Source organism: Andrena cerasifolii, chromosome 2 (assembly GCF_050908995.1).
Source record: "Andrena cerasifolii isolate SP2316 chromosome 2, iyAndCera1_principal, whole genome shotgun sequence".
Lineage (NCBI taxonomy): Eukaryota > Metazoa > Arthropoda > Insecta > Hymenoptera > Andrenidae > Andrena > Andrena cerasifolii.
This window is the reverse complement of record NC_135119.1, coordinates 26,518,351-26,535,488: the sequence shown is the minus strand read 5'-3', so window position 1 is coordinate 26,535,488 and position 17,138 is coordinate 26,518,351. Positions and strand designations below refer to the sequence as shown.

At 42.9% G+C, this 17,138-nt stretch overlaps 2 protein-coding genes across 4 annotated transcripts; both read right to left on the bottom strand.

The window, feature by feature from the left end:
* Positions 1-768: 768 nt before the first annotated feature.
* Mcr (macroglobulin complement-related) lies at positions 769-11,014 on the bottom strand. Its single transcript, XM_076830906.1, has 6 exons — positions 10,791-11,014; positions 10,463-10,623; positions 5,350-9,382; positions 3,929-4,122; positions 3,571-3,851; positions 769-3,473 (listed from the first exon to the last, which is right to left on the bottom strand). Exons 2-6 carry the CDS (start codon positions 10,618-10,620, stop codon positions 3,271-3,273), a joined length of 4,869 nt encoding a protein of 1,622 aa, XP_076687021.1. The 5' UTR covers positions 10,621-10,623; positions 10,791-11,014; the 3' UTR covers positions 769-3,270.
* Positions 11,015-13,225: 2,211 nt separating this feature from the next.
* Bora (aurora kinase A activator-like protein bora) lies at positions 13,226-17,138 on the bottom strand. Of its 3 annotated transcripts, none has more exons than XM_076830987.1 (7): positions 16,878-17,138; positions 16,418-16,694; positions 15,825-16,110; positions 15,679-15,764; positions 15,404-15,601; positions 15,102-15,321; positions 13,226-15,035 (listed from the first exon to the last, which is right to left on the bottom strand). In XM_076830987.1, the coding sequence occupies exons 2-7, from the start codon at positions 16,691-16,693 to the stop codon at positions 14,509-14,511; spliced, it is 1,593 nt and encodes a 530-aa protein (XP_076687102.1). In that variant the 5' UTR covers position 16,694; positions 16,878-17,138; the 3' UTR covers positions 13,226-14,508. The 3 variants fall into 3 exon arrangements, with proteins under 3 accessions (XP_076687102.1, XP_076687101.1, XP_076687099.1); XM_076830986.1 differs by having other exon boundaries at positions 16,882-17,138; XM_076830984.1 differs by having other exon boundaries at positions 15,102-15,318; positions 16,777-17,137.

The following is a 17,138-nucleotide window of genomic DNA, read 5'->3' as shown; positions in this document are numbered from 1 at the left end:
CCCTTTAGGGACTTACACCGAGTACCATTTTCCAAGTTACATCGTTTAAGCTCTGTTTGATATGGGCTACTGAGAGAAGCTCCCGCGCCAGTGGCACATTTCTGCGCTCCGTACCGAGCTTACTCACTTTCTCAGCTTTGATTTAGCGAAGGGTTCACCAGGACCAATATCACATTCCGTTACATTTCCGTTCATTGAGATCGACCTGCATCATGGGAGAACAGGACCTACAGTTTCGCAACCGTGATACATCATATAATTATGTGTAAAATTGTAAAATTCGTTCCCGCGGATCCGGGCGAAAGGATGCAAGTGTTCCCTTCACCCACGGAAGCTATTTTTTAGCCCCTCTGGTTAGGCTTCGGTCAAGGGCGCTCACGAGGGAGAACAGAAACGTTCTTCGCCCGCTCCCCGGAAGCTCGATATATAGATTGTATTTTTGGCTTATTATTGTAAGACTGACTATGTTGCTATATTAAAGATTGCTTCGAAAATAACTGCAGCCTGGCATCGATTAATCCGTTCTTCTACTCATTTCTACAGATTTTGTCGTTTTTTGCACAGCGCGTGCGGAGACCGCCTATGGGCGTTTGAAGAGCACGTGGAGAGGGTGGCAACTGAAGCGTCCCGCACTGTGTATGGTGTTCAATGCTGAAAGTCTTAACCTCGACAGATTTAGGCCACTTTCGGTCTGTCCTTTCATTTTCCTTCGTACCCTGCTACGTTTTGAAATGTAAAATGGTGGTTTATCGAGTGAACAAGAGATGGTTAAAGTATATTTTGTCTTTTTATTGTTTATTCGTATAAAGGTTATAAAACTTAAAAATATGTTCAACACGCGTTAAGTGCTGCTCTCTTTAAATATATCTTCGGACGGATCGAGAATCAGACTTTTTTACAAGCTTAATAAAGTTACGAATAATTTAACGTACACAACGGCGTGTTGCTTTTGAATGAGTAGTATGATAAGAGCTATCGTGAAATCGTTCCTGTAAATATTCGTTACTGCTACGAGCTATAAAAATCAGGGGTTGAAACGGTTCCGAAAATAACTGTTTCGAACTGTTCTATATCTGTTCTGACTGAAACAGTTCTGAAGAACCGATATTTTGAATAACTCTTATAAGGAACCGAAATTTCTGACTACATCGATTTCATGCTGACGCTTGACGCTCGTTTTGAGCGTCAAAACTAGTCATCGGTCCACGTGACTTTCAGCGTCACCGTAAACAGAGTTTAGCTTTTCCGTCTGACGCTCGTTCACGCTGACACGCTCGTTCCTCGGTTGAGCGTCAGTCACGTGATTGGTTTTGACGCTCAAAATGAGCTTCGACGCTGAAAGTTCCGTGGACCGATCACGTGACTGGTTTTGACGATCAAAACGAGCGTTGAGCGTCAGCATGAAATAGCATCTTAACGGTTCTGTAGAACCGGAACCGAAACCGATATTGGCCATAACCTTTTTCACTCGTTACCTTAGAGTATGTAAACATGGCGGAAGCATGCAATCAGCGAAAATGTAGACGTTGGTAAAAAGAGAAAAATATATGTATATTTTTACATTTGCGGGACACCCTCTCTCCGTTTAGCGCCAGGGGCGACAGTGTTTTTTTTCTTGATGTTAGAAAGAGAGAGGGTGTCCCCCATGTATATTTTTCTCGTTCTACCGCCGTCTACATTTTCGCCCATTGCATGCTTCCTCCATGTTTATATGCTCTCAGCTCGTTACGGTTTCAAGATTATTTCGATTCTTACGAGAATCGAAACCGAAATCATAACCGTTTTCAACCCCTGCAAAAATCTTTCCTTTGTTTTTGGTGTGACACACTTATCGCGAGAAACTCGATCTCGACTGAGGCAAGACGCGCGCTGAAGCGGAATAGCGGCTGGCGTGGCATACGAAGCGACGTATATCATATTCTGCCGTATTAATGCGACAGTCGTGATCCACTGGTAAAATTAATGTACACAAAGGAATGGAATTTCTGCGTAATCAAACACTGCCATGTCTTACGCCATAACACTTCATTTCTGCGCGCAGCTTGCCTAAGGTTCATTTGTACTTGAGATTCTTTGCCTCCTAGAACACATTGCTCTGACTACATAAAACGGTTCTGAACTTTTAACTATGCAGAGTGTCCGAACAAGGAGGTGATTCGTTATAAAAAAAAAATAGGTGAAAAATATAGAATAAATTTTTCGATTGGTCGCCTAGTTTCCGGGAATTTTATTTTTGATTAAGTGTTACTTTAAATTATGTTATATAATATTATTTAATGACGATATCGTAGTATAGAAATCGGTAAATTTTTAATGTAATCAATTAAAATCGAAGTTAATTTCAACTAAATTTACTAAAATTGAGCTACTCCAACTAAAAATTTTAACCGAATCAATTCAAATAGAAGTTAATTTCAACTAATAATTTAATCTTTTCGAATCAAGAGTGATCGAGTGGACGTTTAGTTTTACGTACTGGATCCCACGTAGGGTTTGACTTTACAAATACTATTTATTATTGCAAGTAACTGCTCCGTATTATTTTATATAATAAATGTATATCAAGCTTACCAATGAAGCATTGCATTGGGCTGATTTAACTTAAACCCATAGCATTGTAAATTCATGTTCAGCGATTTTTCTCGGAAATTGGGCCAGCAATCGAGAAGCTTTATTCTATATTTTTTACTTATTTTTTTTTGTATAAGGAATCACCTGCTTGTCGGTGTACAACGATTTACCGGGCACCCTGTATAGGCACGAAACGGTGAAAACATCAATGATCGATCAACAACGTGAATATACACGCGGATATGTATTAAATTACATAAAATATCGAATGCTTTTGTTAAAGGGATGTATAAAAATATTCTACAATATTTGTGCGCTATATATAACATTTTCGCTATACAAATGGACGGCAGAAAGTATTTCTCTCTAGTAACTAGGCCGATAAAATGTTAGACCTACGATAAAAAAAATTTAAAACCAGAAGAAGGAAAAGTAGAAGCAGCTGGAACTTTGGAAACTTCGTCATCCGATAATGCACATCTGCGTACCGCGCAGCTACAGTTTCAGCTTTGCACCAAAGTATTTCATTCGTTCTATATAATGTTTCGTCGACCAACGAAATTCCTTAATAGAGTTATGGACGGCATCGTAGAATTAAGATCCAAAGTAGCATGGCAAATGTCGAGTAAAACGTATGGTCCAGAAACGTTCACCCATTTCACTCGTTTTACAAACTTTTACCAGTGGAATGTCGATGAATTAACCTACGCTGAACTCCTGTGTTCGAAAGTATCGCGTCACGACCACCAGCAGAGACACAGCGAGCAGGAAACCCGGCGGGGTGGCCAGCAACGCGGCAGTGTTGTAGATTGGACAGTACGGGCACTGGGAGCTGCCGCAAACTTCGCAAATGTTTAGCGTGTACGTGGGCAGAGCGTCGAATATCGTTTCGTTGAAGCGCTCTGTGAAGCAAAGTGTTACGAATTAAATTTCACCACAGTCGTGCCCCTGACCCACGTGCGAGTCAGGGTGACTTCGAACGAAATTATATTTAAGTACCTGGTGCGTAGTAATCGTAGACCCTGATCGGTAGGTACCGAGACATGTTCGCAACTGGGAACCATCTCTCAATAGTGAAATTCACGCACGTTTCCTCCTGATCCAGGTAATCGAAGTAAAAGAGAACCTTCTTCTCTTGGAAGCGTGCTCTCTGAAGGTTCCTCACTTGCTTCGAGAGGATATATCTGTCCAGGGTCTGCTGCTGGATTATATAACCCGTTGGTATCGCTACGTCCAGCACTGCCATTCCAGAGCGAGACGATTCATTTGTGTTTATCCACCTGCGAAGGAAATACGTAGATTTGGTTGGAGTAGGGATTAAAAGAACGGGCAGACGTTTGCATAGAAATGTTCTTACCTCTGACAACTGAGGTAGGAAATGTGAGACTGATTTCTGCCGTGGAAGTTCGCTCTGGTGACCAGGTCAAAGGACTTGACCGGTGGCTGGGTTTGGAATTTAGGAATGTCTACGTTGTATTGTACGGACATCTGCAGAATTGCATATCCAGCACCTTTCGCCTGTACTTTCACCGTCCCCCATGCTTCTGGTATCTGACAGTAACGAAAGAATGCGAATTCATTTCATACAATTGCCATTTACAGCAGAGATGGGCATTATTTAAATAAAAAATAATATAAATAACTTATCAAATAAAAGAGACTTTATCTGTATTTGTCGTCAAATATAAATAACTCAGAGTTAGTTTCTATTTGAAGCGCCACAAATAATTTCTTTATTCGACGGGAATTCATCCGACGGCCACGAATAATTTTTTTATTCCACGGCAATTCATCCCACGGCCACAGATAATTTTTCCATTCGACGGGAATTCATCCGAAGCTTCGAATAAATTTCTCATTTTCATTTGTGTTTCTCGAGCCGAGCGACATTGCATCGTTCACCCGTCTAAACCAGGGGATTGGAGCAGACTAATTTTTTATTTGCTCCTCCAAAATACTTGCTCCAGCTCCTCTTCATGGTGCTTTTTTTAAATAAAAATTCTTTTAATACTTTCAAACAGTGCTCTTTCATTTGCAGCTAACCCGATTTTACTAGCTTTTCATTTTCATACAGAAAAAATTCATAAAGAATGCTTAATATTCGGGCAAAGAAAATACTATGGCTCCTTAACACCTGGCTGCGCGGCAAAAATTGAGAATTGATATTTATTAAAAACTTTTCATTCGTCTGCTCTTATAAAATGAAAGAAAATTCAAATAATAAAAAATGATTTGCAGCAGTGGAGCAGTAATAATTTTCCGTGCTCCGGGTAAAACCTCATTGCTCCGCGCAGAAACGGGATTTCTTTATTTCTCGTCGTGTCAATATGAAAGTGACACCACTGTATTCCTTGTGCTTTCCCGATGAAAATGATACCAAACCTGACAAAATTTCAACTATAATTAACGATATTACGCATAAAATTAATTTTTAGGCTTGAACGCCCGTTTCGTTAAAAGTAGTCCGACTTAAATAATTTTTTGTCAATTTAATCGGAAGAATGCAAGGAATCCATTGGTACCACTTTCATAATCATATCAGAAAATTATTCGAAGCTTCGGATGAATTCCCGTGGAATGAAAAATTTATCTGTGACCGCCGGATGAATTCCTGTTGAATAAAAAAATTATTCGTGGCGCTTCAAATAAAAACTAACTCTGGGTTACTTATATTCGCTGAGTTTCGAAATAAAATTTGTCTTTTATTCGAAGTCAAATTTTTCTTCAAAATAATTGTTTGCCCCTCTCTGAATTTAGGTGTTCGATTACGAACTGTACCTCTATCGTTTGAAGCCTTGCCAGATTCTTCTCGTTCACGAGCAATGTCTTTGTTTGCCCAGGTAGAGCCGTAGCTTCTACGGTGACAGTCAACGAACTTACGTCCCGGATTCTTGACCTGACCGTGTAATCCATCAAAGCCTTCATCGCCCAAGCAGTGTCCTGCGTCGACGCCCAACCGCCATCCGTCAACCTCTGCGCATTCAGCCACTTCACTATAGGTTCGATCATTATTTCCTGCCTCGCAACATGCACTAGAAGAGCATACGCAGTGGTTTCGATATTCTCAGAATCATAGGTGTACGGCAAACGTGGAAGAAGGAACGGCTTCTGGTTCTCCAGCTTGTACGGAGGAAGAGGCACCTTCTCCCTGCCCCAATAAGTCAGGCCTCCTTCTCTGCGGGCATGTCTCTCCAAAATGTTGAAAGCCTGCCCAGCGATGGAAGCTTTCGCCAAGAGCAAAGCGTAAGACACTATCGCTATTTCATAGGGCTTACCGCGGTCCTCCAAAAGATTCAGATTCCTTTCCAACCACTTAACTGCATTCGCAGCGCTCACAGCGACCTGGGTTCCCAAACCCTCCGGCAAGTCCTTTACGCTCTGCAAGGTAATTAAAACGTGAGCTGTAAGACTTATATTTCTGTGTACAATCACGTCGCTCTCGTAATTCAGGGAGCTGTTCATCTTTCGATCGGGCAGCCAAGTAATCTCGTAGAACGAGCCGTCAGGCATCTGGTGTTTCAGTAGCCAAGACACAGACTGCGCTATCACATCCGGATCTACGTACAAATAGTTCTCCCACTCGTAGAAGCGTGCCTCCTGCAAGACACGTGCGCAGTACGCTGTCAACCAAACGCTGGACGCAGACTGATTCCAATCGCTGCGGAATAAACTGAACGATCCGTCACGATTCATGAACGACAGTTGCCGCTGATAGCCAATATTCATGTAGTAAAAGCTCTCCTTCTCCTGCGTCCTGTTACGCTGGTTCAGCAAACGCATGTACAGCGTCGTGTACAAGTTGGCCGCGAAGCTGAACATGTTCTGCTCGGCGCTGTCCATAGGAAGACTTATGAGACTGGTGGCGTTCACTGGCATCGTCGGGAAAATCGGCCCGACCACGTCTCCGACTAAGCTTATCACCGCCTTGTTCGAGCCGAACACGTAATAGCGATTCTCGTCGTAAGGGATGATCGGAGTTTCCGTGATGTTGACGTGCATGTACTGGAATACGTAGGCACGATTGCTGAGATCCAGCAGGATAGACTGATGCCGATACTGAGGAACACCGTCAGCCTCCACGCGCAAGTCTCGCGTGACCGAGTCCTTTCCAATGACTGTCGTGGCGTAGATGTGCACCTTGATGTCTCCGAGTCGCACCGGCACGATCGGTAAGTAAACGATAGCAGCGTCCTGCGCGGGGATCCAAATGAAGAACTGGTGCTCGCCGAACGATGTACGAGGCTTGTAAGACTGGACAATGCCGTTGTCTTCGACGTGCACGAACTTATAATCCTTGGAGCCAGTCAGGACTACAACGGCTTCTATGTTGTTGCGCAGATAATTGAAAACAGAAACTCGGATGCCGATCTGTTCCCCTTGCTTGCTGTGCGTAGGCATCTCGACGTTTATGTAAAACGGTAGGACGCCCATGTATTCTATAGCTTTCGGTAGCATACCAAACCCTTTGCTCGGAGACATACTGAACGCTGTAACCATCCAGTGAACCGGCCTCCGGGGCACGTCTATGTTGAAAATATGCCTACCGTGAGGGCCGATGTTGATGTCTTTCCACAGCCAGACGTTCTCGTATTGCCTCTGTATCCTATTGGATCGCCACTTCCTAAAAAACGTAATGTCAGTGGTATTTCTGTACTCGCAAGCTGCTTCGTCCGTGCCATCTTCGCAGTCGATTACCCCGTCGCAGGTTTTGTCTGTTCTGTAGCATTTCCCAGAGAGGCACTCTCTGTACCCCTGAGTGTTGTTGCAGTTATCGGGCCTCCGATGGACAAATGCATCCGTGAAAACTATTAAGCCGATATACTCGAACGTTCTGTTGGCATCGATGCCGAACGTCGACGAAGGGAAGTAGACCACCTCGTCCGGGTCTCCGTTGTGATACAACCAAGTGTGGGCATGAGTACCATTCGTTTGTTCGTCGAAGTGTGCCATTTTTGATATGACGTTAGAGTACGTCAACTCGTTCCCAGCTTGCATAGCGAAGAAGGATCGATCTATGCCTGAGAGCGCAACGTAGGCACCCGGTTCTCCGTAAACAGCTATTTCAACATTCTCCCCAGTCCTGGCTTTCTTATTGTTAATGAATATGGTGAAGTTGTTGCGGGAAATACCATTCACGGAGAACGTTAGAGAATCTGCTACGACGTGACCATGCTGCGCGATGTGATACACCAGGATGGTGGCGACGGGAGCCATTTCTGCGCTGAGGGGAACAGCGAATGTTTTAATGTTATGTTGCATGGTATCTTGCCCGGTTAAAAGGATACTGCCCTTTGCCATGATGATGTACTCGAATGTATCGATATAGAAGTTTGTTTGAACATGGAATACCATGTATTCCCCGACTTTAGGCTTCTGCGTAGACGTTGAGATCTTCACATGCTTCTGATGCGGAGACTCGTGGGCCAGTAGTAACAGCTCGGTGTGCGTTCTGGATCCTTCTCCGTCAGTGAAGAACGCATAAACTTTCATCGAAGAGATATCGTCTAGAATTTGTTGAGCTTGATCTGAATTATGTTCAAGCCCGAGTTGCTTTCTTAGATCGATGGTTGTAGACCATATGCCCTCGTTCTCAGTGGAAGCTTTCAGGTACTGAGTCTCCATGGTTCTGCGACCACCTGTTCTCATGTCAATATCCGCACGTATTTCCATTATCGCTCCCATTAATTGCGATAGTCGCAACCCAGAGTCGTCGTGGAAAGATGCCACTAAATTCAAAGAGAATGGCATCGCTGGCTTGAAGACTTGCGGAGTACCACCCAGGAATCGCACTTTCGTGGTAGAGTTATAAATTCGGAATGTCGAATATCCTGTAATTATTTCCTCCAAGAATCTCTCTCCGACGGTGGCAACCACAGTGACCTCCACTCCGTTCCCGGAAGGCACAGAGTTTAACAACTCCGCCATTGGATATCGAAAACGATACGTTCCGTTAAAGAACCTCAGCACGGGAACCTTATTGTCGTACAGCAGTGGCACTTTCAACCACGAAGGGTAATACTCGTCGAAGTAGAAGTATCTCTCCACAACATCCGAGACCCCTTCCGCGTTTCCTCTATCCAATGCTCTGAAACTCGCTTTCAAAGTCAGATTCCCTCTCACCGGGGCGCCGCTAGTGTAATTTGCTTGGACCGTGCCATGTATATAAGGATCATTCTCAAAGAAGAACGCTGGCATCGTTACGTTAACTTCGAACCGTGTCTGATAATATTCCTCTAGCACGAAAGTCTTCTCCTCCACCTGGCTCTGTGCTATCACTTGTATGATCCATTCTCCAAACACAGGTTGATCGGAGAGCTGGTACGACAACGACACTGTTCCCAAATTGCTCTGTCTACTCAGCCAACGTCTCATTATTCTCCTGTGCGGGTCTAACATGTACACGTCAATGGGATTATTAAACGCCCTGAGTTCGGTGTCTATGGGTATAGTCCTGAACCTCACAGTCTCTCCCTGCATATACACAGGCTTATCCAGCTGAATGAAGATAGTCATTGATCTCTGAGAGAACGTAAGCTTAGTTTCGTTCAGGAACGCCTGACCGCCGGTCAAAGTGTTGTACGTCCCCTCCACTCGTAGCTTGTATTCCCCTGTAATAGAAGCAGATGGCATCCTCATCATCAGGGTTTCCGGTATCTTCTCCTTTACTTCCTGGTAGTCCGCGCCGATCTCTACGCCGTTCCTTTGGATGGACGCGCGTACCATCATTGGTATCGGACTGTACAAAACGTTCACAGCTAGCCGGTAGATTTGACCCGGTCTAACCATTCGCGATGCCACCACGAAGTAGGTACTACAAAGAAAGAGGAAACGAGTCAGTGAGATGCTCATAAATCTTTCTACGATGATTTTCTCAACGACGCTTTCACTGATAATTCAATGTACTTTCAAACGCTTCGACTATGAGCCATATGTAGATTCTAGCAACATAATGCATCGAACTTGCTAAGGGTACGATTACGTTGGAGCTCCGATAAACGGTGAAGCCGGGAATTCACTGGGAAGCTAAGCTATGCTATGCGATTAGGGAATTCAATCTCGGGATCGTAATCCCGGGATCCCAGCTGTTTTTTGGATTCCATTTTTGTATTTTTCAGCTGCTCATAAAGTAATTTACGTTTTTAAAAATTCTCGAAATTCTCGGGATAAGTTATAACTTGATGTATTAAATCCCGGGAGTTTTAGAATCCAAAAAACAGCCAGGATCCTGGGATTGAATTCCCTATATGCGATGCTATGTTTTAAAAAAATTAGCTTCAATACATTCTTATGGAACCGTTTCCACCAAAAGCTACGTTAAAACATAGCATCGCATAGCATAGCTTAGCGTCCCAGTGGATTCCCAGCTTAAGAGTGGCGATGAGAGCGAAGCGTAGAAACACATTCTATAGTTTTACAATGGAAGTGTTTACATCGAAGCAGCGTTCAGAGCTACGCTTACTAAGAGATGTCCAACGATACAAGCGCCCGATCGACGCCCTTATATTTAGTTTTTACCACAGCTCCAAAGAGTACCCTTAACTCTCACTACACCTCGCCTCGGCGCAACTTCTTTTCACACTCACATCTACGCTTGCATCGCCTCAGTTTTTCCATACCTGAGTTATCTGAGCTTGCCTCGGTTCATGTGTTTGGTCAGTTACTCAGAGAACCTCTTCCAGTGGCATTGCATCCACTCACACTACGCCTCGCCTCTCTTCCTCAAAATATTCTCGAGGAAGAATCCGTGGCTCGGAGTCCTGCCGAGGCGAGGTGCGGTGCGAGTCAAATTGTGTAAATACATAATAAAAGCATAGGAAGAATAAAATAAGCCGAGGCGAGGCAAGGCGCAGTGAGAGTCTACCTTTACTCTATTATTGTTCGGAGAACTCACGCTTCTTTTATTATAATACTATCAGTATTCCGTAATCCGAAGCCAGTTTGTTCCCTGTCATCGAACCGATTCCACGGGCTGCGCGTTGGTTCCGCAGAATCCTGGGGGAACTGGCCGTTCCCGCCAGAGAGGGTTAATAACAAGATCCAGATCCACATTTTCTGCAACACGTAACGTTCAGCGATTCCCGACCGCCTATTAATTAGTATGCTCGTTTGTTTGAAAAACCGAAGCCAAGGATGAGAAGGTTTCACGGTTCATCGCGAGTAGAATGAACGGTCAACGCCCAAAATACGCGCTCACCGACTGGCATCTCGTTTCCACTCACCTCCGGGGAATTACGCTTTCTCGTCCCGTTGATCACAAGCACATATCACGAACGGACGCCGCTGCGGCACGCTTACGCATTTAAAAACTGAAAGAACGCTCGGTGGGAAAGTAAAAGAGACGATGGGCTCGTTAAACGTACCGTGGAAAAAATTTCATGATTGGAAGGAGTGGTCGCTCGTAGCACACACTCCACTCTATGTATTTGGCTCGCCACGGAAAGTGACTAAACACCGCGATTCAAGAGGGAATGCCTATACACGCGACATCTTTAGAAGCCGCCGGTGCATTACACTAACGAGCGTTGAGAATTTTGAAAATTAAAGTAGAGAAGCATTGCTGCTGAAGATTTCTGAAGACACATATTTCTGAATGCAACTCTAAAAGTGCGTAACTTGGTCTGTAAATTACTTAAAAGTCCCGATGGGAATAATAAATACATCAGAAGATAGAAGCATGGATAAATTGTTAATAACTAATCGATTATAAATAAAGTAACCACAAATATCATATAGAACAGTAATGAAAGGTCTATATTTTCAGATACAATTGCCAAAGTACCATGAATCATTTCTGGAAATTTTATAGTTAATTGGAAAATTTGAGCACGTTTCAAAATGGCGTCATACTTATTCTAAGCGTGTCCAAGGACTGTTGATAAATTAATTATGAACAAAACGGTTGCTAATACTCTATAGCAAAGTGGTTAAAGGTCTACATTTTTACATGCAGCTCTAAAAATACATAAGTTAATTTTCACGCTCCGCTAATTCGTTTTTTTCTATAGTTCAATTTACTGAACAAGCATTTAATTTGTTTATTTGCAATTCGAAGACATCGGTCACTTGTAGAGACACTGTAGTTTATTATGCGACCATTTTCAATAGTAAAAGAGCTTATTTATTGCTGTAAAAAGATTATTAAATTGTATTTCTTCGGTTTACGAGCACAGAAACGTTAGCGACGCGTGGCGGTGGAAGGCATGAACTAACTTGAGCGTTAAAAGACGCCCAGTGCGCCAGGCTTGAGGATGGGCGCGAGCTATCCTCTTCTATCAATGGAGTGTTTTCACTCCGTCATTTTTACACGCATAACTAATTAATTGTAATCAAACTGTATATAAGAGTTATTACTGAAACCTGCTATATTACCACATTTATGAACTGAGTCTTTGAGAGTTTATACGAAGTCAGCAGTCGCTACTTGCTCCCTGAACAAATGCTGCCAGGGCATCTAATATTAATGCACCCAGTCTGTTTTGAAAAACTGGCCTCCCCTAGGACAAGTTCAGGACTCTCAGAAATTATGTCCTCGAAACCTTGGCGACGTGCTTTCTCAACATCAAATTCCCTCTCTACGATGTCGTCGTATGGTATTTTCAGTGGGTAATTGGGATGAATCACTTCTGGAGGGCGTCCGTCCCTCAGCGCCAGCTCTCTGCAGATGAACACAAGGCCCGCGATATTCACCGGCCTCGGTGGTGTGTCCAGCTCGCTCTCCTCGAATACCTTGTCGGGTAAACAGTATCTGCCTCCCGCTTCTGCAGCTCTTCTATCATCCTCGTCGTTGTATGGCACTTTTGTGCACAGGAATTCGTTGAACGATCCGCTGTTCTTGAAAAGTAACTTCTGTTGCTGGGTAGAGAAAGAGTTCATCGCGTACGTGCCGAAGCATGTCAGCCGGAGGGATAAGGTGATGTAGCCGTTCGGCTTTAACTGCTCGTCCACGAGGCCGAACATGTTCTTGATCTGGTACGATCTGGGCAGATGATAAATGTCGTTACTGGCCATCATCACGTGATCGCAGAGGCAGCCTGACATAGGGATCCTGGAGTTCCCCAGGGGATCCTTCACCACCTCTTCGGGGCATATTATGATATCCTTAATCCTGTACACGTCCAGCAACAATGACTTCGATCGCATCTTCTCCACCAACTTGCCAGGGACGGCGGTGAACACATATATCTTGCCTGCGTTGAAGTGGACCACGCGAAAGATACCTTCGCGAGACATCTCTTTCCCTCTGTCAGGCTTTGTTAAGCCGAAATCAGTGTGAAATATTCTAAATAATGGCATGTCCGCGAATTTCAAGTCGACGCCGAGTGAGGTGGGGTCGACTCTGTCCAACTTCTCAGTGTACAAGCTGACCGAGTCCACGAAGATCTCCAGAACATACAATTTCTCGTCCTTCTGAGACTTGCACTTCTCGTGACGCTCCTCCATATCAAAGCCGGACAATTTTTCCTGTCTGAACAGTAGCGATAGGAATATTAATGAATAGAATTCGGGAATACTTGGAATTTTGAAGAGTACTTTTCCCTAAATGGTTGCAGAATTTACGAGAACAATTGAATTCGTTTGGCGATGATTCTCGATGGATTTTCGTCGATTAGCTTCGGTCGAGGCTCTTTAGATTCGAATGAAAGATATTTTCGAGCACAATTATGAAATGTATATTTGATCTTCATGATTAACACAGACGTTCGATGACTATGTACAGTTATTATAAGTGTCTTGACTTACAGTTGACACGTCCTTCGTCATATTGAATTCTATCGATGAATTTCATTTTCTTTCATTGAATCAGCTACAGCTCTAGTACGAAAGATAGTACATTTCACGTATTCGTACTGTCTTCTAATATATAAAAATACTTCTCGACAGTGTATCGCAGAATCCACTTAGTTCCTCGTGTTACACGATACACTCTTACCCATTACCACTGAATATATATTGCAGATTACGCATGGCAGTGAAGAACTGAATACCATCAGTCTTTTACATTCATAGTTGTACGTACAGTGGCGGACGAAAGAAAGTTTACAACTTTTAAAATCGCATAACTTTTTTAGAATTGGTCCAAAAGACGTGAGTTTTTTGAGAAGCTAGAAGGATTAGTTTTGCTAAGTGACGTGTTTCGTCGTTTTGAAAAAAAATGGAATTGATCGGAATAGCAACAAAAATAGTAAAGGTTGTTTTTTAAACTTTTTTTTTGAGCCTGTAATGAAAATTCAAAAAAACCGTTTGTAGATTGAAGATGTATACATGTCTAAAATTTCATTAAAATCGATTAACGTTGCTCTGAGCTATAAACGCTTAAAGATCGCAGAATAAGGTCGAGAATCACGGAAATTCCCGAAATCAGCGATTTTCGACCTTATTCTGCGATCTTTAAGCGTTTATATTTTAATGAAATTTTAGGCATGTATACATCTTACTTCAATCTACAAACGGGTTTTTTGAATTTTTATTACAGGCTGAAAAAAAAGTTTAAGAAACAACCTTTACTATTTTTGTTGCTATTCCGATCAATTGCATTTTTTTTCAAGACGAAACACGTCACTTAGCAAACTAATCCTTCTAGCTTCTCAAAAAAATCATGTCGTTTGGACCAATTCTAAAAAAGTGATGCGATTTTAAAAGTTGTAAAATTTCTTTCGTCCGCCACTGTGTATTAAAATCTACGCCCTATAAATTTTAACTAAAAAACAAAACATGACAGCACGCCGATCTACAATTGCAGATATAAAACCTATACGGATAATACAAATGTTTGAAATGCAATTACACAATTCCTTGTACACGGCGTAACTGGACAAGTTGTAATACGTATTGAATTTCTTCTAAACTCACGATAAGCAGTTCGTAGTTATTCGTTCAGACTTTTTATTTAAAAGTAGCATGCATCCTTCGACTGTATATTACGCAGATAAAACTTGTCTAATGTATATGGTTCTCCCTTTCTCTATTCGATCTCGAAGGAGTGGAACTAAATATGTTCTTCATGTTCTCCTTCCAGTCGGACAGACGAAATTCCTCATCGGTTAACATAATTCGATCTCCCCAGCAAGCTTTCTGCTTCACCGGAGTGCTGTTGTAACTATCAGTAACGTTTGTCGTGCTGCTCATGCTGTAAGTCTGGTAACCAGTGTCTTGAGCAAAATTGGATACGCTTTGCTGGTCGGAGATGCCTAACGTCCCATTGGTTTGTTGCAGTATGCAACTTTCGTTCGTGTACATTCTGCAGGACTCGGTTAAGTGTTTAAACGTGCCAGTGCCATTTTGGTTGGAATTAAACCCTGCTGCTTTACTCTCAAGATTCTGGTCAAAGTGGTCTGAGCTTTTCGATACAGCTGTGGCTTGCATGAAGTTACCAGTCTCAACGCACGTAGAGTTAGTATCCAGATTCATAAAAATGTCCATCTTATTTTCTGCCACCTGCACGTTATCCTTGCCATGGGATTCGTCTGAAAGATATTAATTGTTACTTCAGTGCCTTTGTGCTTGCATTAGTCTATCGATGTTATGGTTACCTAGAGAGTGGTTATCAAAGTACTCCTCATGCTGCAAACTAGTTTGATCTACGCTCATTTCCGTACTGAACTCTAATCGAGCGACTGATCGAGTTCGAGATCTCACACTTTCGCAGGACATGTTATTCACTGTGCTGTGTATAGGAGATATATTGGGAGGCGATAAATTTCCAGGGGCAATTTCAGACACATCGTGATTGCTACCTCTATTCGGTGTCTGCTGGAGGAGATCTCATTAAAATTCTTTCACGTTCATACGAGTGGAATAAAGGAAGTTATATATAAAAACAAGACCTATTTACCTTCAAGGGAGTTCCATGAACTAACATTCCACTTTGCGGTGGACTGGAAGACAGTACCAAGGAGCCGTTCATTTTTACAGGCGTCAGGCAAACAGAGGACTCGTCTTCGTCCTCTAAACAGTCATTGTGATTAAAGAACAGCTTCCTCCGCAACGAGTTATTACTCGAGTTCACGTCGTTACTTTCAACGTTCTGTTCCTACAAATGAAACAATCGAAGCTTAGAAATAAATTAATAGTCGAGCGTCCACTGTTTCCAGATATTAACTTAGTTACTTGAGTGAACGTAAAATAAGGCTTCAAAACTTCTTCCACGTGCTGTGGCAATTCAGCCGGAAGCGATAATACTGTTTGACTCCAACCTGAGGAAAATTCCGAAGTAAAATACAGAAAACGCGTCGTTTAACTTCCAAAGCAAATACCATCTTTCGTCGACTTGGGAGACTCCGAATTCAAGTCGCTGGAGGCTCGCATGGGAGTGTCCACTTCGATCTTCATTCTACTGTCCTTCTTCCTTATTTCCCAAGGACTGGGAATGATCTGATGCTTCTTGAAAAACATATCGATGGCTGCCTGGGTTTTAATCTCAGTCTCTGGGTCCACGCAGTGCATCTGCACAGGGAATTCTTCTATTTTCGCTGGCTGTATAAGTGCCAGGTCGTCCACGCTCCATGTAAAGTTAGGGGAATGTTCAGACGGACTCGAAACCTGCGTTTCATTAAGGATTTAGAGAAAGATTACCTATTAATAAAGGAATGCTTCAAGGCAGGGTTGACTAACTGATGTCTCGCGGGCCACCGGGGGCACCTCCGCCTTGCTGCCACACTGAACGGCCCCCTCCATACCTACCGGACTCTGACGATCGGAGTCGAAAAGAGAAGGAAAGAAGGAAGAATCCACTGCGATCGTCAGAGTCTGATAGATACGGAGAGGGGCCGTTCAGCGTAGCAGCAAGGCTAGGAGCCCCCGGTGGCTCGCGAGCCACCAGTTAGTCAACCCTGCTTCGAGGAATTACCTTATTAAATACTGTTGGGCTAATCACAGATAGATGCAGTCTATTATTCAAATCACTTTCAAACGGATTCCTCGCTATAAACTTCGTCAAGCCAGATGGCGGCGTAATGTGGGTCGGAAGAACACCGAGGCAATTCACGTTACTCTGATACTTTGTGCACTTGGAACTCGTTTCATATTGCTTCACAGGAGTCTTATATATCACGGGACTCATCGTCGTCAAGCTATTGCATTTGTTTTTGCTCTTAATCGGAGTTGTCCACATTAACTGATCCATTCTAATGCAAAGAAGAAATAAACAACATTATTACGTAAAAAAGCTGTGCTTAAGAAACTGATTTATCAGCAAGTAAACGCCACAAAGAATTTTTGTTGCATTTTTTGCGTGCTGAATACATTTAATTCTTTACTGGACTGGAAAATTTCCTTTAAACAATATGTCTGAAAACGGTTTGGAATACCTACTTCCAATGCTACTGATCTTCTAACGCTTTTTCTCAGCTCGATCTATCGGTCAGTGGTTGATAACTTCGAAAAGTAATGTCACTGTTTTATGGATTTATTTTACAAAATTGTCAGTCTTACTTTGCCAGCTCGGTTTTCACGCTCTCGTAATTATATCGCGAGGATTCGTGAATTTATTTACAAATTTGAATTATTTCGAAACAACGGACACTGGTCACGTGACCGTATCACGAAGTACGCATCCACGAGTTCCACGA

Excerpts from the sequence above, each read along its gene's own strand:
- Bora (XM_076830984.1), bottom strand. The coding sequence starts at position 16,814 with ATGTATTCAGCACGCAAAAAATGCAACAAAAATTCTTT. Across the intron at positions 16,695-16,776 it reads AAATGCAACAAAAATTCTTT|AATGGATCAGTTAATGTGGA; the intron begins GTGGCGTTTACT and ends TCTTTGCATTAG. Across the intron at positions 15,036-15,101 it reads CTTTGATAACCACTCTCTAG|ACGAATCCCATGGCAAGGAT; the intron begins GTAACCATAACA and ends AATATCTTTCAG.
- Mcr (XM_076830906.1), bottom strand. The coding sequence starts at position 10,620 with ATGTGGATCTGGATCTTGTTATTAACCCTCTCTGGCGGGAACGGCCAG. Across the intron at positions 4,123-5,349 it reads CAAGGCTTCAAACGATAGAG|ATACCAGAAGCATGGGGGAC; the intron begins GTACAGTTCGTA and ends CGTTACTGTCAG. Across the intron at positions 3,474-3,570 it reads CTACGATTACTACGCACCAG|AGCGCTTCAACGAAACGATA; the intron begins GTACTTAAATAT and ends TTTGCTTCACAG.